At 38.1% G+C, this 24,016-nt stretch overlaps 1 protein-coding gene and 1 non-coding gene across 2 annotated transcripts; one reads left to right on the top strand and one right to left on the bottom strand.

Moving 5' to 3' along the window:
* The first annotated feature begins 875 nt into the window (after positions 1 to 875).
* On the top strand, positions 876 to 23,756 carry LOC140182956 (uncharacterized). The gene is made up of 2 exons (XM_072230937.1): positions 876 to 1,016; positions 23,466 to 23,756. Exons 1-2 carry the CDS (start codon positions 876 to 878, stop codon positions 23,754 to 23,756), a joined length of 432 nt encoding a protein of 143 aa, XP_072087038.1.
* LOC112787948 (small nucleolar RNA R71) lies at positions 16,938 to 17,045 on the bottom strand. Its single transcript, XR_003195335.1, has one exon. It is a non-coding gene; the product is annotated as a small nucleolar RNA R71 (small nucleolar RNA).
* Positions 23,757 to 24,016: the final 260 nt, after the last annotated feature.

The raw sequence follows: 24,016 nt of genomic DNA on the forward strand, positions 1-24,016 counted from the left end.
CATTTGTTACCATGAGGAAGAAGGGATTAAAAATGAATCCTTTAAAATGTGCTTTTGGTGTATCGGCTGGAATTTTTTTAGGCTTCGTTGTTCATAAAAAAGGAATTGCAATTGATAAAAATAAAGCAGATGCAATATTGGCATTATCTGCACTCAAATCAAAAAAAGAAGTGCAGTCCTTTTTGGGCAAGGTGAATTATCTTCAAAGATCCATTTCGAATCTTTCTGATCGAACTCGGGTGTTTGCCCCTTTGGTAAAGTTAAAGAATGACTCACAGTTCGGATGGACAAATGAGCATCAATTAGCATTTGATTCGATTAAGGCTTATTTGTCTAAGGCTCTGATTATGGTGAATGTTAGCACAATTGGGTGTATGTTAGCCCAAGATGATGAAAACGGGCATGAACGGGCCGTCTATTACCTTAGTCGAGTTCTAACTGATATCGAAATAAGGTATTCCCCGATAGAAAAATTGTGTTTGTCTTTATATTATGCCTGTGTGAAGTTAAAGTGTTATAAGGTGGCTAAATCGGTAAAAGTTATAGCACAAACCGATCTTATTAAATATATGTTAGGTTTTTCAATGTTGCGGGGGCATTTAGGAAAATGGTTGCTGGCTTTGACAGAATTTGATTTACAATATGTACCAGCCAAGGCTGTAAAAGGTTAGGTCATTGCAGATTTTTTTGTAGATAATTCGAAGAATCTGAATGACCAGGGGGCAAATGTAATCGAAATTGAGGTCGATTATTGGAAGCTATATTTTGATGGATCCAAGCATAAAGATGGCGCAGAGGTTGGAATTTTTATTGTCTCGCTAGAGGAAATTCCATCAAAATTCTTTTTTGAACTAAAATATCCTTGTTTGAATAATATGGCGGAGTATGAAGCTTTAATTTTGGGTCTCGAAATACTAATCGGTAAAGGGGCTTTGGAAGTTCAAATATTTGGGGATTCTCAGTTAGTTTTAAAGCAGTTATCCAAAGAGTTTAAATGCAATAATGAGAAGTTACAGGCATATTTAACTACTGCTTGGGAATTATTAACTTCCTTTCAAAAAGTTTCTTTAGTTCACATCCCCAGGATCCATAATGAAATTGCTAATGAATTAGCTCAGATTGCTTCGAAATATAGAATCGGTCCAGAAATACTTCAAAAGTTGTCTTGTATCTGTCAAATATTAGTGCCTGCGAGTGAAAGAGAAATTTTGTGTATGGATGAATGGGAGGATTCTGACTGGAGAAAGCCTATTGCTCAGTATTTAAAGGATCCTAATACTCCAAACGATAGAAAGATAAAATTGCAAGCAATAAATTTTGTTTTAATGGCTGATGAATTGTATACGAAAGGGATCGATGGGAGTTTGTTGAGATGTTTAGGCCAAGATGATCAGAGCATTGCTTTGGGTGAGGTCCATAATGGGATATGTGGTGCCCATCAAGCTAGAAAGAACATGAAATGGGTGTTTGATGAGCGGATAATTTATACGCTTTTTGGCATTGTTTTTAAGTAGTTTTTAGTATGATTTAGTTAGTTTTTAGTATATTTTTATTAGTTTTTAAATAAAAATCACATTTCTGGACTTCACTATGAGTTTATGTATTTTTCTGTGATTTTAGGTAATTTCTGGCTGAAATTGAGGGACTTGAGCAAAAATCTGATTCAGAGGCTGAAGAAGGACTGCAGATGCTGTTGGATTATGACCTCCCTGTACTCGAAGTGGATTTTTTGAAGCTAAAGAAAACCAATTGGCACGCTCTCAATTGCGTTGGAAAGTGGACATCCAGGGCTTTCCAGCAATATATAATAGTCCATACTTTACTCGAGTTTTGACGACGCAAACTGGCGTTCAAACGCCAACTTCCTGTCCTATTCTGAAGTTAAACGCCAGAAACAGGCTACAACCTGGCGTTTAACTCCAAAAAGAGTCTCTACACATGAAAACTCAATGCTCAGCCCAAGCACACACCAAGTGGGCCCGGAAGTGGATTTCTGCATTAATTACCTATTTTCTGTAACCCTAGCTACTAGTTTAGTATAGAAACTACTTTTAGTGATTTATTTCACATCTTTTGATCATTTTGAGATTATCTTTGTATCACTTTTGATCATTGATCACGTTTAGGGGGGCTGGCCATTCAGCCATGCCTGGACCACTTTCACTTATGTAATTTTCAACGGTGGAGTTTCTACACCTCATAGATTAAGGTGTGGAGCTCTGCTGCTCCTCATGAATTAATGCAAAGTACTATTGTTTTTCTATTCAATTCAAGCTTATTCCTATTCTAAGATAGTCGCTTGCACTTTAACATGATGAATATGATGATCCGTGACACTCATCACTATTCTCAACCTATGAACGCGTGCCTGACAACCACTTCCGTTCTACCTTAGATCGAGCGTGTATCTCTTAGCCTCCATTCCGAAAGATCGGAGTCTTCGTGGTATAAGCTAGAATTATTGGCGGCCATTCCTGAGATCCGGATAGTCTAAACATTGTCTGTGGTATTCCGAGTAGGATCTGGGAAGGGATGATTGTGATGAGCTTCAAACTCGCGACTGTTGGGTGTAATGACAGACGCAAAAGGATCAATGGATCCTATTCCAACATGATCGAGAACCGACAGATGATTAGCCGTGCGGTGACAGTGCATTTGGACCATTTTCACTGAGAAGACGGGAAGTAGCCATTGACAACGGTCATGCCCAACATACAGCTTGCCATGGAAAGGAGTATGAATGATTGAATGAAGGCAGTAGGAAAGCAGAGATTCAGAAGGAGCAAAGCATCTCCACATGCTTATCTAAAATTCTCACCAATGAATTACATAAGTATCTCTATCTTATTTTATATTTTATTTATAGTTTAATTATCAAATCTCCATAACCATTTGAATCCGCCTGACTGAGATTTACAAGATGACCATAGCTTGCTTCAAGCCGACAATCTCCGTGGGATCGACCCTTACTCACGTAAGGTTTATTACTTGGACGACCCAATGCACTTTCTGGTTAGTTGTGTGGAGTTGTGACAAAGATCTGAGATTATGAACGTGCGTACCAAGTTTTTGGCGCCGTTGCTGGGGAATGAACAATCACGATTTCGTGCACCAAGTTTTTGGCGCCATTGCCGGGGATTGTTCGAGTTTGGACAACTGACGGTTCATCTTGTTGCTCAGATTAGGTAATTTTATTTTAATTTTAAGTTTTTGTTTTTATTATTTTTATTTTCAAAAAAATTAAATTATTCTATGTTCTTCAGAATTTTTAAGAAGGAATTCTAGAGTTTCATGAGATATATTGAATCCTGGCTGGCTGTTAAGCCATGTCTAATTTTTTGGACCGAGGTTTCAACTATCCTTAGAAGAGCTTCTTTGTCTTTCTTAGCAATTTAGCTGTTGTATGTAATGTTCTGCTGAAGCTTGGCTGGCCATTGGCCATGTCTAGTGTTTTGGACTGGAGCTTTCACTGAAAGCTTGGCTGGCTAGTAAGCCATGTCTAATTCCTGGACCAGAGTTTCAAGCTGACATTGCATGATTCCTGGAATTCTCATTAAAAATTTTGAAATCCTTAATAATTTTCGAAAAAATCCAAAACAAAAAAAAATTAATAAAATCATAAAACCAAAAAGAATTTTGTGTTTCATCTTTGAGTAGAGTGTCAAATTGTAAGTTTGGTGTCAATTGCATCTTTGTAACTTTTCTTTAAATTTTCGAAAACCCATGCATGATGTTCTTCATAACCTTCAAGTTGTTCTTGATGATTTTCTTTGTTTAATCTTTACATTTTCATGTTATGTCTTATCTTATTTTTCATATGCATTTTCAATTTGTTAGTGTCTAAACATTAAAAATTTCTAAGTTTGGTGTCTTGCATGTGTGTCTTTTCTTAAAAATTTTCAAAAATATGTTCTTGATGTTCATCATGATCTTCAAAGTGTTCTTGGTGTTCATCTTGACATTCAAAGTGTTCTTGCATATTTTTCTTGTTTTGATTCATAATTTTTATGTCTTGTGTCTTTTTTGTGTTTTTTTTTCTTTCTTCATTAAAATTCAAAAAAATCAAAAAAATATCTTTCCCTTATTCTTCTCATAAAATTCGAATATTTGAGTTGACTTTTTCAAAAATTTTTAAAATCTAGTTGTTTCTTATGAGTCAAATCAAATTTTCAATTTAAAAATTCTATCTTTTTCAAAAATCAAATCTTCTTCATTTTTTCTTTTATGATTTTCGAAAATTTTAAAAATGATTTTCAAAATCTTTTTCTTAATTTCATTTCATAATTTCAAAATCTTTACTAACAATTAATGTGATTGATTCAAAAAAATTTTAAAGTTTGTTACTTGTCCATTAAGAAAGGTTCAATCTTTAAATTTTAGAATCATATCTTTTAGTTTCTTGTTAGTCAAGTAATCAACTTTAATTTCAAAAATCAAAACTTTTTAAATTTCTTTTTCAAATCTTTTGCAAAATGATTTTCAATCATATCTTTTTCAAAAATCAATTTTCAAAATCTTTTCTAACTTCCTATCTTTTCAAATTTGATTTTCAAATCTTTTTCAATTAACCACTTAACTTTTTGTTTGATTTTTAAATTTCTTATCTTTTTCAAAACCATCTAACTACTTTTCTCTCTCCAATTTTCGAAAATCACTAACAATATTTTCAAAAATCTCTTTTTATTTAATTACTTCATTTAGTTTTCAAATTTTATTTTATCTCTTCTTTTAAATTTCGAATTGTAACTAATATTTAAAATAAAAACAAAAATATTTTTATTTTATTTTATTTAATTTTCGAATTCTTCCCCCTCTCATTTCTTTCTATTTATTTATTTATCTACTAACACTTCTCTTTTACTCATAATTCGAACCACCTCTTCTCCTCTGTGTTCGAGTTCCTCTTTTCTCCTTTTTCTATTCTTCTCTTCTTCTACTCACATAAAAGAATCTCTATACTGTGACATAGAGGATTCCTCTTCTTTTCTGTTCTCTTCTTTTTCATATGAGCAGGAACAAGGATAAGAACATTCTTGTTGAAGCTGACCCTGAACCAGAAAGGACTCTGAAGAGGAAGCTAAGGGAAGCTAAGGCACAACCCTCTGGAGAAGATCTGACAGAAATTTTCGAAAAAGAAGGAGACATGGCCGAACCTAATAACAATGGTGGAGATGCAAGGAAGATGCTTGGTGACTTTATTGCACCCTCTTCTAACTTCTATGGAAGAAGCATCTCAATTCCTACAATTGGAGCAAACAACTTTGAGCTTAAGCCTCAATTAGTTTCTCTAATGCAGCAGAATTGTAAGTTTCATGGACTTCCAATGAAAGATCCGCATCAGTTTTTAGCTGAATTCTTGCAAATCTGTGACACTATCAAGACCAATAGAGTTGATACCGAGGTCTATAGGCTTATGTTTTTCCCTTTTGCTGTAAAAGACAGAGCTAGAACATGGTTGGATTCACAACCTAAGGAAAGCCTGAACTCTTGGGATAAGCTGGTCAGTGCTTTCTTGGCCAAATTCTTTCCACCTCAAAAGATGAGCAAGGTTAGAGTGGAAATCCAAACCTTCAGACAGAAGGAAGGAGAGTCCCTCTATGAAGCTTGGGAAAGATATAAGCAACTGATCAAAAGGTGTCCTACTGACATGCTTCCATAATGGAGCATCATATGTATATTCTATGATGGTCTGTCTGAGTTGTCAAAAATGTCATTGGACCATTCTACAGGAGGATCTCTTCATCTGAAAACCCCTGCAGAAGCTCAGGAACTCATTGAAATGGTTGTAAATAACCAGTTTATGTACACCTCTGAAAGGAATCCTGTGAACAATGGGACGCCTCAGAAGAAGGGAGTTTTTGAAATTGATACTCTGAATGCCATATTGGCTCAGAACAAAATATTGACTCAGCAAGTCAATATGATTTCTCAGAGTCTGAATGGATTGCAAGCTGCATCCAACAGTACTAAAGAAGCATCTTCTGAAGAAGAAGCTTATGATCCTGAGAACCCTGCAATGGGAATTACATGGGAGAACCCTATGGAAACACCTATAATCCTTCATGGAGAAATCATCCAAATCTCTCTTGGAAGGATCAACAGAAGCCTCAACAAGGCTTCAATAATAATGGTGGAAGAAATAGATTTAGCAATAGCAAACCTTTTTCATCATCTTCTCAACAACAGACAGAGAATTCTGAACAGAGCCATTCTGGCCTGACAACCATGGTCTCTGATCTATCCAAGACCACACTAAGTTTCATGAATGAAACAATATCCTCCATTAGAAATTTAGAGGTACAGGTGGGTCAGCTGAGTAAGAAGATTACTGAAACTCCTCCCAGTACTCTCCCAAGCAATACAGAAGAAAATCCCAAAAGAGAGTGCAAGGCCATAACCATGACCAACATGGCCGAACCTGGAGAGAGTGAGGAGGACGTGAGTCCCAGTGAGAAAAGACTCATGGGACGTCCTCTGGACAGAAAGGAGTTTCCCTTTGAGGAACCAAAGGAATCTGAGGCTCATACAGAGACCATAGAGATCCCATTGAACTTCCTTCTACCATTCATGAGCTCTGATGACTATTCTTCCTCTGAAGAGGATGAAGACACTATTGAAGAGCAAGTTGCTAAGTATCTAGGAGCAATCATGAAGCTGAATGCTAAGTTATTTGGTACTAAGACTTGGGAGGATGAACCCGCCTTATTCACCAATGAAATGAGTGCATTAATGAGGTAGACATTACCTTAGAAGAAACCGGATCCCGGAAAATTCTTCATACCTTGTACCATAGGCACCATGACCTTTGAAAAAGCTCTGTGTGACCTGGGGTCAGGGATAAACCTCATGCTACTCTCTGTAATGGAGAAACTGGAAATCTTTGAGGTACAAGCTGCAAGAATCTCATTAGAGATGGCAGACAAATCCATGAAACAGGCTTATGGACTAGTAGAGGACGTGCTAGTGAAGGTTAAAAGTCTTTACATCCCTGCTGATTTCATAATCCTAGACACTGGGAAGGATGAGGATGAATCCATCATCCTTGGCAGACCCTTCCTAGCCACAGGAAAAGCTGTGATTGATGTTGACAGAGGAGAGTTGGTCCTTCAGTTGAATGAGGACTACCTTGTATTCAAGACTCAAAGTTCTTCTTCTGTAACCATGGAGAAGAAGCATGAAAAGCTTCTCTCAATACAGAGTCAAACAAAACCCCCAAATTCAAACTCTAAGTTTGGTGTTGGGAGGCCCCAACCAAGCTCTAAGTTTGGTGTTGAGAGGCCATAACACTGCTCTGATTATCTGTGAGGCTCCATGAGAGCTCACTATCAAGCTATTGACATTAAAGAAGTGCTTGTTGGGAGGCAACCCAATGTTACTTAATTATATCTATTTATTTTTTATTCCTATTTTATGTTTTCTTTAGGTTGATGATCATGTGAAGTCACAAAAACAACTGAAAAAAAAAAACAGAATGAAAAAAAGCATTAAAAATAGCTCACCCTGGAGGAAGAGCTTACTGGCATTTAAACGCCAGTAAGAAGCATTAGACTGGTATTTAACGCCAGAAAGAAGCACCAAGCTGGTGTTTAACGCCAGAAACAGGCACCAGACTGGCGTTTAACGCCAGAACAGAGCATATACTTGGCGTTTAATGCCAAGAATGGGAGAAAAGCTGGCGTTAAATGCCAGAAACAAGTAGCAACCTGGCGTTTAACGCCAGAAGTGCACTCTAGGGGCGTTTTGCACACCTAAATGGGGGCAGGGATGCTAAGTCCTTGGCCCCTCAGGAGCTGTGGACCCCACAGGATCCCCACCTATCCCACCTCTTCTTCTCTCCTCTTCACACTCTTTCATAACACTCTTCCCCAAATACCCTTTACCAATCACATCCATCCACTCTTCCCCAAAAACTCCACCTACCTCCAAATTCAAAATCCTTTCCCTCCCAAAACCCAACCCTAATACACAAAACCTAACCCTTCCCCCACCCCTATATAAACCCCTCAACACTACCTCATTTTCACACATCACAAACACTTCTTTCCCCCTTGGCCGAATACACACTTTCCATCCATCTCCTCCATTTTCTTCTTTTACTATTTTCCTTCTTCTTTTGCTCGAGGACGAGCAAACCTTTTAAGTTTGGTGTGGTAAAAGCATTGCTTTTTGTTTTTCCATAATCATTAATGGCACCTAAGGCCAGAGAAACCTCAAGAAAGAAGAAAGGAAAGGCAATTGCTTCCACCTCTGAGTCATGGGAGATGGAGAGATTCATCTCAAAGGTCCATCAAGACCACTTCTATGAAGTTGTGGCCAAGAAAAAGGTGATCCCTGAGGTCCCTTTTAAGCTCAAAAAGGGCGAATATCTGGAGATCCGACAAGAGATTAGAAGAAGAGGATGGGAAGTTCTCTCCAATCCTATTCAACAAGTCGGAATTTTAATGGTTCAAGAGTTCTATGCAAACGCATGGATCACTAGGAACCATGATCAAAGTATGAACCCAAACCCAAAGAATTGGCTTACAATGGTTCGGGGGAAATACTTAGATTTCAGTCCGGAAAATGTAAGGTTGGCGTTCAACTTGCCAATGATGCAAGAAAATGCACGCCCCTACACTAGAAGGGTCAACTTTGATCAAAGGTTGGACTAAGTCCTCATGGACATATGTGTGGAAGGAGCTCAATGGAAAATTGACTCAAGAGGCAAGCCAGTTCAATTGAGAAGGTATGACCTTAAGCCCGTGGCTAGAGGATGGTTGGAGTTCATCCAACGCTCTATCATTCCTACTAGCAACCGGTCTGAAGTTACTATAGATCGGGCCATCATGATCCATAGTATCATGATTAGGGAGGAAGTGGAAGTTCATGAGATTATACCTCAAGAACTCTACAAGGTGGCTAACAAGTCCTCCACTTTGGCAAGGTTAGCCTTTCCTCACCTCATTTGCCACCTCTGCAATTCAGCTGGAATTGACATAGAGGGAGACATCCTCATTGATGAGGACAAGCCCATCACTAAAAAAAGGATGGAGCAAACAAGAGAGCCCACTCATGGACCTCAGCAAGAGCATGAGGAAATTCCTCATCATGAAATTCCTGAGATGCCTCAAGGGATGCACCTTCCTCCACAAAACTATTGGGAGCAAATCAACACCTCCCTAGGAGAATTAAGTTCCAACATGGGACAACTAAGGGTGGAGCACCAAGAGCATTCCATCATTCTCCATGAGATTAGAGAAGATCAAAGAGCCATGAGAGAGGAGCAACAAAGGCAAGGAAGAGACATAGAGGAGCTCAAGAACACCATTGGTTCTTCAAGAGGAATAAGACGCCACCCTCACTAAGGTGGACCCGTTCCTTAATCTCCTTGTCTATTTAATTTTTGTGTTTTTTGATTTTTGAGCCTTATGTTTTGTTTATGTTTGTGTCTTTACTATATGATCATAAGTGTTTAAGTGTCTATGTCTTAAAGCTATGAATGTCCTATGAATCCATCACCTCTCTTAAAGGAAAAACGTTCTAAAAATAAAAGAACAAGTACATGATTTCGAATTCATCCTTAAAATTAGTTTAATTATTTTGATGTGGTGACAATACTTTTTGTTTTCTGAATGAATGCTTGAACAGTGCATATGTCTTTTGAATTTGCTATTTATGAATGTTAAAATTGTTGGCTCTTGAAAGAATGATGAAAAAGGAGAAATATTGTTGATGATCTGAAAAATCATAAAATTGATTCTTGAAGCAAGAAAAAGCAGTGAAGAACAAAGCTTGCGAAAAAAAATGGCGAAAATAAAAGAAAAAAGAGAAAAAGAAAAGCAAGCAGAAAAAGCCAATAGCTCTTTAAACCAAAAGGCAAGGGTAAAAAGGATCCAAGGCTTTGAGCATTAATGGATAGGAGGGCCTAAAGGAATAAAATTCTGGCCTAAGCGGCTAAACCAAGCTGTCCCTAACCATGTGCTTGTGGCGTGAAGTGTCAAGTGAAAAGCTTGAGACTGAGCGGTTAGAGTCGTGATCCAAAGCAAAAAGAGTGTGCTTAAGAACCCTGGACACCTCTAATTGGGGACTCTAGCAAAGCTGAGTCACAATCTGAAAAGGTTCACCTAGTTATGTGTCTGTGGCATTTATGTATTCGGTGGTAATATTGGAACACAAAGTGCTTAGGGCCACGGCCAAGACTCATAAAGTAGCTGTGTTCAAGAATCAACATACTGAACTAGGAGAATCAATAACACTATCTAAATGCTGAGTTCCTATAGATGCCAATCATTCTGAACTTCAAAGGATAAAGTGAGATGCCAAAACTGTTCAGAGGCAAAAAGCTACTAGTCCCACTCATCTAATTGGAGCTAAGTTTCATTGATAGTTTGGAATTTATATTATATTCTCTTCTTTTTATCCTATTTGATTTTCAGTTGCTTGGGGACAAGCAAAAATTTAAGTTTGGTGTTGTGATGAGCGGATAATTTATACGCTTTTTGGCATTGTTTTTAAGTAGTTTTTAGTATGATTTAGTTAGTTTTTAGTATATTTTTATTAGTTTTTAAATAAAAATCACATTTCTGGACTTCACTATGAGTTTGTGTGTTTTTCTGTGATTTCAGGTAATTTCTGGCTGAAATTGAGGGACTTGAGCAAAAATCTGATTCAGAGGCTGAAGAAGGACTGCAGATGCTGTTGGATTCTGACCTCCCTACACTCGAAGTGGATTTTCTGGAGCTACAGAAACCCAATTAGCGCGCTCTCAATTGAGTTGGAAAGTAGACATCCAGAACTTTCCAGAAATATATAATAGTCCATACTTTTCTCGAGTTTTGACGACGCAAACTGGCATTCAAACGCCAACTTCCTGTCCTATTCTGAAGTTAAACGCCAGAAACAGGCTACAACATGGCGTTTAACTCCAGAAAGAGTATTACACATGAAAGCTCAATGCTCAGCCCAAGCACACACCAAGTGGGCCCGGAAGTGGATTTCTGCATCAATTACTTATTTTCTGTAACCCTAGCTACTAGTTTAGTATAAAAATTACTTTTAGTGATTTATTTCACATCTTTTGATCATTTTTGAGATTATCTTTGTATCACTTTTGATCATTGATCACGTTTAGGGGGCTGGCCATTCGGCCATGCCTGGACCACTTTCACTTATGTAATTTTCAACGGTGGAGTTTCTACACCTCATAGATTAAGGTGTGGAGCTCTGCTGCTCCTTATGAATTAATGCAAAGTACTATTGTTTTTCTATTCAATTCAAGCTTATTCCTATTCTAAGATATCCGCTTGCACTTCAACATGATGAATATGATGATCCGTAACACTCATCACTATTCTCAACCTATGAACGCGTGCCTGGCAACCACTTCCGTTCTACCTTAGATCGAGCGTGTATCTCTTAGCCTCCATTCTAAAAGATCGGAGTCTTCGTGGTATAAGCTAGAAATATTGGCGGCCATTCCTGAGATCCGGAAAGTCTAAACCTTGTCTGTGGTATTCCGAGTAGGATCTGGGAAGGGATGACTGTGACGAGCTTCAAACTCGCGAGTGTTGGGCGTAGTGACAGACGCAAAAGGATCAATGGATCCTATTCCAACATGATCGAGAACCGACAGATGATTAGCCGTGCGGTGACAGCGCATTTGGACCATTTTCACTGAGAGGACGGGAAGCAGCCATTGACAACGGTGATGCCCAACATACAGCTTGCCATGGAAAGGAGTATGAATGATTGAATGAAGGCAGTAGGAAAGCAGAGATTCAGAAGGAGCAAAGCATCTCCACATGCTTATCTAAAATTCTCACCAATGAATTACATAAGTATCTCTATCTTATTTTATATTTTATTTATAGTTTAATTATCAAATCTCCATAACCGTTTGAATCTGCCTGACTGAGATTTACAAGATGACCATAGCTTGCTTCAAGCCGACAATCTCCGTGGGATCGACCCTTACTCACGTAAAGTTTATTACTTGGACGACCCAGTGCACTTGCTGGTTAGTTGTGCGGAGTTGTGACAAAGAGCTGAGATTATGAACGTGCATACCAAGTTTTTGGCGTCGTTGCTGGGGAATGAACAATCACAATTTCGTGCACCAGTGTTATATCGCAATCCTGTGTATTGGCCATCTATGATAAAAAAATGTATTGATTATGCAAAGGCATGTCAGGAATGTCAGAAACATGGTTTGATACAACATATCCCAGCGTCTGAGTTGCATTCGATAATAAAACCATGACCGTTTAGAGGTTGGACTTTAGATTTAATTGGGATAATTCACCCTCCTTCATCAAAACAACACAAGTTTATCTTGGTAGCAATTAATTATTTCACAAAATAGGTTGAAGCAGTTCCCCTAATAGAAATTGGTCAAGGTGAAATAATAGACTTTATTGAGGAACATATTATCCATCGATTTGGAATTCCTCAAACATTAAGTACTGATCAAAGAACGATGTTTACTGATCAGCGAATTAAAAATTTTGCAACTTTGAGGAGTATCAATATGGTTACTTCAACTCCTTATTATGCGCAGGCTAATGGGCAAGTAAAGGCAGCAAATAAGATCCTGATAAGTTTGATAAAAAAGCACATCGAAAATAAGCCTCGAACATGTCATGAAACTTTAAGCCAGGTATTATGGGCTTACCGGAATTCACCGAGAAGGTTAACGGGTACTTCACCCTATAAATTAGTTTATGGCCATGATGCGGTGTTGCCATTAGAAATTAATTTAAATACTTTGAGGGTGTTGATGAGCGGATAATTTATATGCTTTTTGACATTGTTTTTAGTATATTTTTAGTAGAATCTAGTTACTTTTAGGGATGTTTTCATTGGTTTTTATGCTAAATTCACATTTCTGGACTTTACTATGAGTTTGTGTGTTTTTCTGTGATTTCAGGTATTTTCTGGCTGAAATTGAGGGACTTGAGCAAAAATCAGATTCAGAGGTTGAAGAAGGACTGCTGATGCTGTTGGATTCTGACCTCCCTGCACTCAAAATGGATTTTCTGGAGCTACAGAACTCAAAATGGCACGCTTCCAATTGCGTTGGAAAGTAGACATCCAGGGCTTTCCAGCAATGTATAATAGTCCATACTTTGGCCAAGTTTAGATGATGCAAACTGGCGTTCAACGCCAGCTCTCTGCCCAAATCTGGCATCCAGCGCCAGAAAAGGAGCCAAAACCAGAGTTGAACGCCCAAACTGGCACAAAAGCTGGCGTTCAACTCCAAGAAGGACCTCTACAAGTGCAACACTCAAAGCTCAGCCCAAGCACACACCAAGTGGGCCCCAGAAGTGGATTTATGCATCAATTACTTACTTTTGTAAACCCTAGTAGCTAGTTTATTATAAATAGGACATTTCACTATTGTATTAGACATCCTGAGTTTTATCTTCGGATCATAGAGTATTGGTTACTCCGGTTCCCCTCTGGGGCCGAGACCAATGAACACCATTATCACTTATGTATTTCCAACGGTAGAGTTTCTACACTCCATAGATTAAGGTGTGGAGCTCTGCTGTTCCTCAAAGATTAATGCAAAGTACTACTATTTTCTATTCAATTCATCTTATTTCGCTTCTAAGATATTCATTCGCTCTTCAACCTGAATGTGATGAACGTGACAATCATCATCATTCCCTATGAACGCGTGCCTGACAACCACTTCCATTCTACCTTCGACTGAATGAGTATCTCTTAGATCTCTTAATCAGAATCTTCGTGGTGTAAGCTAGAATGATGGCGGCATTCAAGAGAATCCGGAAAGTCTAAACCTTGTCTGTGGTATTCCGAGTAGGATTCAATGATTGAATGACTGTGACGAGCTCCAAACTCGCGATTGCTGGGCGTAGTGACAGACGCAAAAGGATAGTAAATCCTATTCCAGCATGATCGAGAACCGACAGATGAATAGCCGTGCCGTGACAGGGTGCGTTGATCATTTTCACTGAGAGGATAAGATGAAACCATTGACAAGGGTGATGCCTCCAGACGATTAGCCGTGCCGTGACAGGGCATTTGGATCATTTTCCCGAGAGAAGACCGAAAGTAGCCATTGACAATGGTGATGTATCACATAAAGCCAGCCATGGAAAGGAGTAAGACTGATTGGATGAAGATAGCAGGAAAGCAGAGGTTCAGAGGAACGAAAGCATCTCTATTCGCTTATCTGAAATTCTCACCAATGATTTACATAAGTATTTCTATCCCTATTTTATTAATTATTATTCGAAAACACCATTATCAATTTATATCTGCCTGACTGAGATTTACAAGGTGACCATAGCTTGCTTCATACCAACAATCTCCGTGGGATTTGACCCTTACTCACGTAAGGTATTACTTGGACGACCCAGTGCACTTGCTGGTTAGTTGTGCGAAGTTGTGAACCATGGTATTGGCATCATATTTTTGGCGCCATTACCAGGGAAAGAAAGAGTGATGAATTTTACATAATTAAAGTGTAATCACAATTTCTGCGCACCAAGTTTTTGGCGCCGTTGCCGGGGATTGTTTGAGTTTTCGACAAGCTTTTGGTCCGGTAACATCAGTGCCAAGTTTGGATCCGGCAACAACACCAAGTTTTTGGCGCCGTTGCCGGGGATTGTTCGAGTATGGACAACTAACGGTTCATCCTGTTGCTCAGATTAGGTAATTTTCCTTTTGTTTTCTTTTCAAAAATTTTTCAAAAATATTTCAAAATTTCTCCTTTGTTTTTGAAAAAAATTTTAAAATAAAAATGTTTTCAAAATTTTTTTTTAATTTCAAAATTTTTAAGAATGAATTCTAGTGTTTCATGAAGCATGTGAAGCCTGGCTGGCTGCAAAGCCATGTCTAAATTATTTTGGACTGAAGCTTCCAAACCATTAGCATAGAGGCAAGTTACATATTTGATAAGTAATGAGCAGTATATTCTGATATCTTGCTAAAGCTTGGCTGGCTAGTGAGCCATGTCTAATTCCTGGACTGAAGCTTTAGACTAACATGGCAAGATTCCTGGAATTCATATTAAAAATTTTTGGAATCCTTATTTTTTCTTTTTCAAAATGATTTTCGAAAATTTCAAAATAAAAATACAAAAAAATCAGAAAATCATAAAAATCAAAAATATTTTTCTGTTTCTTGTTTGAGTCTTGAGTCATGTTATAAGTTTGGTGTCAATTGCATGTGCATCTTGTATTTTTCGAAAATTTTCATGCATTCATAGTGTTCTTCATGATCTTCAAGTTGTTCTTGGTAAGTCTTCTTGTTTGATCTTTGCATTTGCATGTTTTGTGTCTTTTCTTGTTTTTCATATGCATTCTTGAATTCTTAGTGTCTAAGCATTAAAGAATTCTAAGTTTGGTGTCTTGCATGTTTTTCTTGCATTAAAAATTTTTTCAAAAATGTGTTCTTGATGTTCATCATGATCTTCATAGTGTTCTTGGTGTTCATCTTGACATTCATAGCATTCTTGCATGCATTCATTGTTTTGATCTAAAAATTTCATGCATTGCATCATTTTACTTGTTTTTCTCTCTCATTATTAAAAAATTTAAAAATTAAAAAAAATATCTTTCCCTTTTTCTCTCTTAAAATTTCGAAAATTAGATTTGACTTTTTCAAAAATTTTTAAAAATCTAGTTGTTTTTATGAGTCAAATCAAATTTTCAATTTAAAAATCTCATCTTTTTCAAAATATTTTTCAAAAATCAAATCTTTTTCAAAGTTCTTAGTTATTTTTGAAAATTCCAAAAATATTTTTCAAAAATCTTTTTCTTAAATTTACATCAAAATTTTCGAAAATAACAATAACAATTAATGTTTTAATTCAAAATTTCAAGTTTGTTACTTGCTTATTAAGAAAGATTCAAACTTTAAGTTTTAGAATCATATCTTGTGATTTCTTGTGAATCAAGTCATTAATTGTGATCTTAAAAAATCAAATCTTTTTCAAAACTAATTTCAATCATATCTTTTCAAAAATATCTCCTTATCTTATCTTTTTTCAAAATATGATTTCAAAAATATCTTTTCTAACTTCCTATCTTCTTATCTTTTCAAAATTGATTTTTCAAAATTTGTTTCAACTAACTAACTAACTTTTTGTTTGTTTCTTATCTTTTTCAAAACTACCTAACTAACTCTCTCTCTAATTTTCGAAAATATCCTCCCCCTTTTTCAAAAATTTCTTTTTAATTAACTAATTATTTTTTTATTTGAATTTTCGAAAAACTACTAACCTTTTTCAAAACTATTTTTAAAAATCACTAACCATTTTTCAAAAATAATTTTCGAAAATTCCCTCTCTCTCTTTTCTTCTCCTTTTCTTCCACTCACCTAAAGGGAACCTCTATACTGTGGTAAAAAGGATCCCTATTATTATTATTTTTCTGTGCCCTCTTCTTTGTCATATGAGCAGGAGCAAGGACAAGAATATTCTTGTTGAGGCAGATCCAGAACCTGAAAGGACTCTGAAGAGAAAATTAAGAAAAGCTAAATTACAACTATCCAGCAAGCACCTGTCAGGAATTTTCGAACAAGAAGAGGAGATGGCAGCCGAAAATAATAATAATAATGCAAGGAGAATGCTTGGTGACTTTACTGCACCTAATTCCAATTTACATGGAAGAAGCATCTCCATTCCTGCCATTGAAGCAAACAACTTTGAGCTGAAACCTCAATTAGTTTCTCTGATGCAGCAGAACTGCAAGTTTCATGGACTTCCATCTGAAGATCCTTTTCAGTTCTTAACTGAATTCTTGCAGATATGTGATACTGTTAAGACTAATGGAGTAGATCCTGAAGTCTACAGGCTCATGCTTTTCCCTTTTGCTGTAAGAGACAGAGCTAGAATATGGTTGGATTCGCAACCTAGAGATAGCCTGAACTCTTGGGATAAGCTGGTCACGGCTTTCTTAGCCAAGTTCTTTCCTCCTCAAAAGCTGAGCAAGCTTAGAGTGGATGTTCAAACCTTCAAACAAAAAGATGGTGAATCCCTCTATGAAGCTTGGGAAAGATACAAACAGCTGACCAAAAAGTGTCCTTCTGACATGCTTTCAGAATGGACCATCCTGGATATATTCTATGATGGTTTATCTGAATTAGCTAAGATGTCATTGGATACTTCTGCAGGTGGATCCATTCACCTAAAGAAAACGCCTGCAGAAGCTCAAGAACTCATTGACATGGTTGCTAATAACCAGTTCATGTACACTTCTGAGAGGAATCCTGTGAGTAACGAGACGCCTATGAAGAAAGGAGTTCTTGAAGTTGATACTCTGAATGCCATATTGGCTCAGAATAAAATATTGACTCAGCAAGTCAATATGATTTCTCAGAGTCTGAATGGAGTGCAAGCTGCATCCAACAGTACTCAAGAGGCTTCTTATGAAGAAGAAGCTTATGATCCTGAGAACTCTGCAATAGCAGAGGTGAATTACTTAGGTGAACCTTATGGAAACACCTATAACTCATCATGGAGAAATCATCCAAATTTCTCATGGAAGGATCAAAAGCCTCAACAAGGCTTTAATAATGGTGGAAGAAACAGGTTTAACAATAATAAACCTTTTCCATCATCCACTCAGTAATAGACAGAGAACTCTGAACAAAATACTTCTAATTTAGAAAACTTAGTCTCTGATCTATCTAAGGCCACTGTAAATTTCATGAATGAAACAAGATCTTCCATTAGAAATCTGGAAGCACAAGTAGGCCAGCTGAGTAAAAGGATCACTGAAATCCCTCCTAGTACTCTCCCAAGCAATACAGAAGAGAATCTAAAAGGAGAGTGCAAGGCCATTGACATAAGCATCATGGCCGAACCTGTGAGGAGAGGAGAGGACGTGAATCCCAAGGAGGAAGACCTCCTGGGATGTCCAGTGATCAATAAGGAGCTTCCCTCTGAGGAACCAAAGGACTCTGAGGCTCATCTAGAGACCATAGAGATTCCATTAAACCTCCTTATGCCCTTCATGAGCTCTGATGAGTATTCCTCTTCTGAAGAGAATGAGGATGTTACTGAAGAGCAAACTGCCAAGTTTCTTGGTGCAATCATGAAGCTGAATGCCAAATTATTTGGTATTGAAACTTGGGAAGATGAACCTCCCTTGTTCATCAATGAACTAAGTGATCTGGATCAACTGACATTGCCTCAGAAGAGACAGGATCCTGGAAAGTTCATAATACCTTGTACCATAGGCACCATGATCTTTAAGGCTCTGTGTGACCTTGGTTCAGGAATAAACCTCATGCCCCTCTCTGTAATAGAGAAACTGGGAATCTATGGGGTGCAAGCTGCTAAAATCTCATTAGAGATGGCAGACAATTCAAGAAAATAGGCTTATGGACAAGTAGAGGACGTGTTAATAAAGGTTGAAGGCCTTTACATCCCTGCTGATTTCATAGTCCTGGATACTGGAAAGGAAGAGGATGAATCCATCATCCTAGGAAGACCTTTCCTAGCCACAGCAAGAGCTGTGATTGATGTTGACAGAGGTGAACTAGTCCTTTAATGTAATGAGGACTCCCTTGTGTTTAAAACTCAAGGATCTCCCTCTGCAACCATGGAGAAGAAACATGAAAAGCTTCTCTCAAAGCAGAGTCAACCCAAGCCCCCACAGTCAAACTCTAACTTTGGTGTTGGGAGGCCACAACCAAACTCTAAGTTTGGTGTTGGAGAGTCTCAACAATGCTCTGAACATCTGTGAGGCTCCATGAGAGCCCACTATCAAGCTATTGACATTAAAGAAGCGCTTGTTGGGAGGCAACCCAATGTTTATTTATCTAATTTTGTTTTTGTTTTTCATGTTTTATTAGGTTCATGATCATGTGGAGTCACAAAATAAATATAAAAATTGAAAACGGAATCAAAAATAGCAGAACAAGCATGGTTCTGGCGTTCAACGCCAGAAATGGCAACAAATGGGCGTTGAACGCCCAAAATGGGCACCAACCTGGCGTTGAACGCCCAGAGTTGTGCGCAAAGGCATTTTACATGCCTAATGGGTGCAGGGATGTAAATCCTTGACACCTCAGGATCTGTGGACCCCACAGGATCATCTCAGGATCTGTGGACCCCACAGGATCCCCACCTACCTCCACTCACTTCTTCCCTCACCACTCTCTTTCACACAATCCCATAAACACTCTTTCCCAAAAACCCTTCACCAATCACCTCAATCTCTCTTCCCCATCACCTCTTCACCACTCACATCCATCCACTCTTCCCCATAAACCTACCTCATAAACTCCACCTACCTTCAAAAATTCAAAACCAATTTCCCACCCAAACCCACCCATATGGCCGAAACACTTCCCACTCACCCTCTCCTCTATTTCTTCTTCTTCTTCATCTATTCTTTCTTTTATTGCTCGAGGGCGAGCAAAATTCTAAGTTTGGTGTGGTAAAAGCATAAGCTTTTTGTTTTTCCATTACCATTGATGGGACTTAAGACCGGAGAATCCTCTAGAAAGGGGAAAGGGAAGACAAAAGCTTCCACATCCGAGTCATGGGAGATGGAAAGGTTCATCTCCAAAGCCCATCAAGACCACTTCTATGGTGTTGTAGCCAAGAAGAAGGTGATCCCTGAGGTCCCTTTCAAACTCAAAAGAAATGAGTATCCGGAGATCCGACATGAAATTCAAAGAAGAGGTTGGGAAGTTCTAACAAATCCCATCCAACAAGTCGGCATCCTAATGGTTCAAGAGTTCTATGCCAATGCATGGATTACCAAGAACCATGATCAAAGTAAGAACCCGGATCCAAAGAACTATGTTACAATGGTTCGGGAGAAATACTTAGATTTTAGTCCGGAAAATGTGAGGTTGGCGTTCAACTTGCCAAACATGGAAGAGAACGCATGCCCCTACACAAGGAGAGTCAACTTTGATCAGAGGTTGGACCAAGTCCTCATGGACATATGTGTAGAAGGAGCTCAATGGAAGATTGACTCCAAAGGCAAGCCAGTTCAACTAAGAAGATTGGACCTCAAGCCTATAGCTAGAGGATGGTTGGAGTTCATTCAATGCTCAATCATTCCCACTAGCAACCGGTCTGAAGTTACTATAGACCGGGCCATCATGATCCATAGCATCATGATTGGAGAAGAGGTGGAAGTTCATGAGATTATACCTCAAGAACTCTACAAGGTGGCTGACAAGTCCTCCACTATGAAAAGGTTAGCCTTTCCTCACCTCATTTGCCACCTATGCAATTCAGCTGGGATTGACATAGAGGGAGATATCCTCATTAAAGAGGACAAGCCCATTACTAAGAAGAAGATGGAGCAAGCAAGAGAGCCCATTCATGGAGCTCAAGAGGCGCAAGAAGCTCATTACCATGAGATCCCGGAGATGCCTCAAATGCACTTTCCTCCACAAAATTATTGGGAGCAAATCAACACCTCCCTAGGAGAATTGAGTTCCAATATGGGACAACTAAGGGTGGAACATCAAGAGCACTCCATCATTCTCCATGAAATAAGAGAAGATCAAAAAGCAATGAGGGATGAGCAACAAAGACAAGGAAGAGACATAGAAGAGCTCAAGGACATCATTGGTTCCTAAAGAAGGAAACGCCACCATCACTAAGGTGGATTCATTCCTTGTTCTTGTTTCTTCTATTTTTCATTTTCTATGTTATGTGCTTATCTATATTTGTGTCTTCATTACATGATCATTAGTAGTTAGTAACTATGTCTTAAAGTTATGAATGTCCTATGAATCCATCACCTCTCTTAAATGAAAAATGTTTTAATTCAAAAGAACAAGAAGTACATGAGTTTCGAATTTATCCTTGAACTTAGTTTAATTATATTAATGTGGTGACAATGCTTCTTGTTTTCTGAATGTATGCTTGAACAGTGTGCATATGTCTTTTGAAGTTATTGTTCATGAATGTTAAATATGTTGGCTCTTGAAAGAATGATGACTAGGAGACATGTTATTTGATAATCTGAAAAATCATAAAAATTATTCTTGAAGCAAGAAAAAGCAGCAAAGAACAAAGCTTGCAGAAAAAAAAATAGCGAAAAAAAATAGAAAGAAAAAAAAAAGCAAGCAGAAAAAGCCAAAAGTTCTTAAAACCAAGAGGCAAGAGCAAAAAGCCAATAACCCTTAAAACCAAAAGGCAAGGGCAAATAAAAAGGATCCCAAGGCTTTGAGCATCAGTGGATAGGAGGGCCTAAAGGAATAAAATCCTGGTCTAAGCGGCTAAACCAAGCTGTCCCTAACCATGTGCTTGTGGCGTGTAGGTGTCAAGTGAAAACTTGAGACTGAGCGGTTAAAGTCAAGGTCCAAAGCAAAAAAAGAGTGTGCTTAAGAACCCTGGACACCTCTAATTTGGGACTTTAGCAAAGCTGAGTCACAATCTGAAAAGGTTCACCCAATTATGTGTCTGTGGCATTTATGTATCCGGTGGTAATACTGGAAAACAAAGTGCTTAGGGCCACGGCCAAGACTCATAAAGAAGCTGTGTTCAAGAATCATCATACTGAACTAGGAGAGTCAATAATACTATCTAAACTCTGAGTTCCTATAGATGCCAATCATTCTGAACATCCATGGATAAAGTGAGATGCCAAAACTATTCAAGAGGCAAAAAGCTATAAGTCCCGCTCATATGATTGAAGCTATGTTTCATTGATAGTTTGGAATTTATAGTATATTCTCTTCTTTTTATCCTATTTGATTTTCAGTTGCTTAGGGACAAGCAACAATTTAAGTTTGGTGTTGTGATGAGCGGATAATTTATACGCTTTTTGACATTATTTTTAGTATGTTTTTAGTAGAATCTAGTTACTTTTAGGGATGTTTTCATTGGTTTTTATGCTAAATTCACATTTTTGGACTTTACTATGAGTTTGTGTGTTTTTCTATGATTTCAGGTATTTTCTGGTTGAAATTGAGGGACTTGAGCAAAAATCAGATTCAGAGGTTGAAGAAGGACTGCTGATGCTGTTGGATTCTGACCTCCCTGCACTCAAAATGGATTTTCTGGAGCTACAGAACTCAAAATGGCGCGCTTCTAATTGCGTTGGAAAGTAGACATTCAGGGCTTTCCAGCAATGTATAATAGTCCATACTTTGGCCAAGTTTAGACGACGTAAACTGGCGTTCAACGCCAGCTCTCTGCCCAAATCTGGCGTCCAGCGCCAGAAAAGGAGCCAAAACCAGAGTTGAACGCCCAAACTGGCACAAAAGCTGGCGTTCAACTCCAAGAAAGACCTCTACACGTGCAACACTCAAAGCTCAGCCCAAGCACACACCAAGTGGGCCCCGGAAGTGGATTTATGCATCAATTACTTACTTTTGTAAACCCTAGTAGCTAGTTTATTATAAATAGGACATTTTACTATTGTATTAGACATCCTGAGTTTTATCTTCGGATCATAGAGTCTTGGTTACTCCGGTTCCCCTCTGGGGCCGAGACCAATGAACTCCATTATCACTTATGTATTTCCAACGGTAGAGTTTCTACACTCCATAGATTAAGGTGTGGAGCTCTGCTGTTCCTCAAAGATTAATGCAAAGTACTACTGTTTTCTATTCAATTCATCTTATTTCGCTTCTAAGATATTCATTCGCTCTTCAACCTGAATGTGATGAACGTGACAATCATCATCATTCCCTATGAACGCGTGCCTAACAACCACTTCCGTTCTACCTTCGACTGAATGAGTATCTCTTAGATCTCTTAATCAGAATCTTCGTGGTGTAAGCAAGAATGATGGCGGCATTCAAGAGAATCCAGAAAGTCTAAACCTTGTCTGTGGTATTTCGAGTAGGATTCAATGATTGAATGACTGTGACGAGCTCCAAACTCGCGATTGCTGGGCGTAGTGACAGACACAAAAGGATAGTAAATCCTATTCCAGCATGATCGAGAACCGACAGATGAATAGCTGTGCCGTGACAGGGTGCGTTGATCATTTTCACTGAGAGGATAAGATGAAACCATTGACAAGGGTGATGCCTCCAGACGATTAGCCGTGCCGTGACAGGGCATTTGGATCATTTTCCCGAGAGAAGACCGAAAGTAGCCATTGACAATGGTGATGTATCACATAAAGCCAGCCATGGAAAGGAGTAAGACTGATTGGATGAAGATAGCAGGAAAGCAGAGGTTCAGAGAAACGAAAGCATCTCTATTCGCTTATCTGAAATTCTCACCAATGATTTACATAAGTATTTCTATCCCTATTTTATTAATTATTATTCGAAAACACCATTATCAATTTATATATGCCTGACTGAGATTTACAAGGTGACCATAGCTTGCTTCATACCAATAATCTCCGTGGGATTCGATCCTTACTCACATAAGGTATTACTTGTACGACCCAGTGCACTTGCTGGTTAGTTGTGCGAAGTTGTGAACCATGGTATTGGCATCATGTTTTTGGCGCCATTACCAGGGAAAGAAAGAGCGATGAATTTTACATAATTAAAGTGTAATCACAATTTCTGCGCACCAGGTGTCAAAGCAAAGTAGTTTGCCAGTTGATGATTACTGGAATGCTATATTTGATGAATTGAATGAATTAGATTCAGAGCGAATATTGACACTTGAAAATATAGTTCGACAAAAAGTAAGTATTGCTCGAAGTTATAATCATCGAATCAAGGAAAAATCTTTTGATATAGGCGAGTTGGTTTTGAAAGTTATTTTGCCAATGGAAAAGAAATCAAAATTTCTTGGCAAATGGTCCCATGCTTGGGAAGGCCATTTTCAAGTGATAGGGACATATTCTGGAAATGCCTATTAGATTAAAGATATCGAGTCAGAAAAAGTAATTAACTCGATTAATGGAAAATACTTGAAGCGATACTATTTTTGGCAGAATTAGAGTTCAAAATGCACAAGTCCAGAAAAGATAAAAACTGTCACACAAAGAGAAACTTAAAATGAAAAGAAATTCAAGGTGCCAATAGTTTTATTAAAATCGGAGCGCAGCTTTGCCCTTCTGCTGTCCAGAGTTGAAAGTGCCTCAGCTTGTTTGAATTTGTCAAATTGGATTTTTTCGAG

The sequence above is a fragment of the Arachis hypogaea genome, chromosome 20, assembly GCF_003086295.3.
Source record: "Arachis hypogaea cultivar Tifrunner chromosome 20, arahy.Tifrunner.gnm2.J5K5, whole genome shotgun sequence".
In the NCBI taxonomy this organism is placed as follows: Eukaryota; Viridiplantae; Streptophyta; class Magnoliopsida; order Fabales; family Fabaceae; genus Arachis; species Arachis hypogaea.

Excerpts from the sequence above, each read along its gene's own strand:
- LOC140182956 (XM_072230937.1), top strand. The coding sequence starts at position 876 with ATGGCGGAGTATGAAGCTTTAATTTTGGGTCTCGAAATACTAATCGGT. Across the intron at positions 1,017-23,465 it reads GCAATAATGAGAAGTTACAG|GTGTCAAAGCAAAGTAGTTT; the intron begins GCATATTTAACT and ends TCTGCGCACCAG.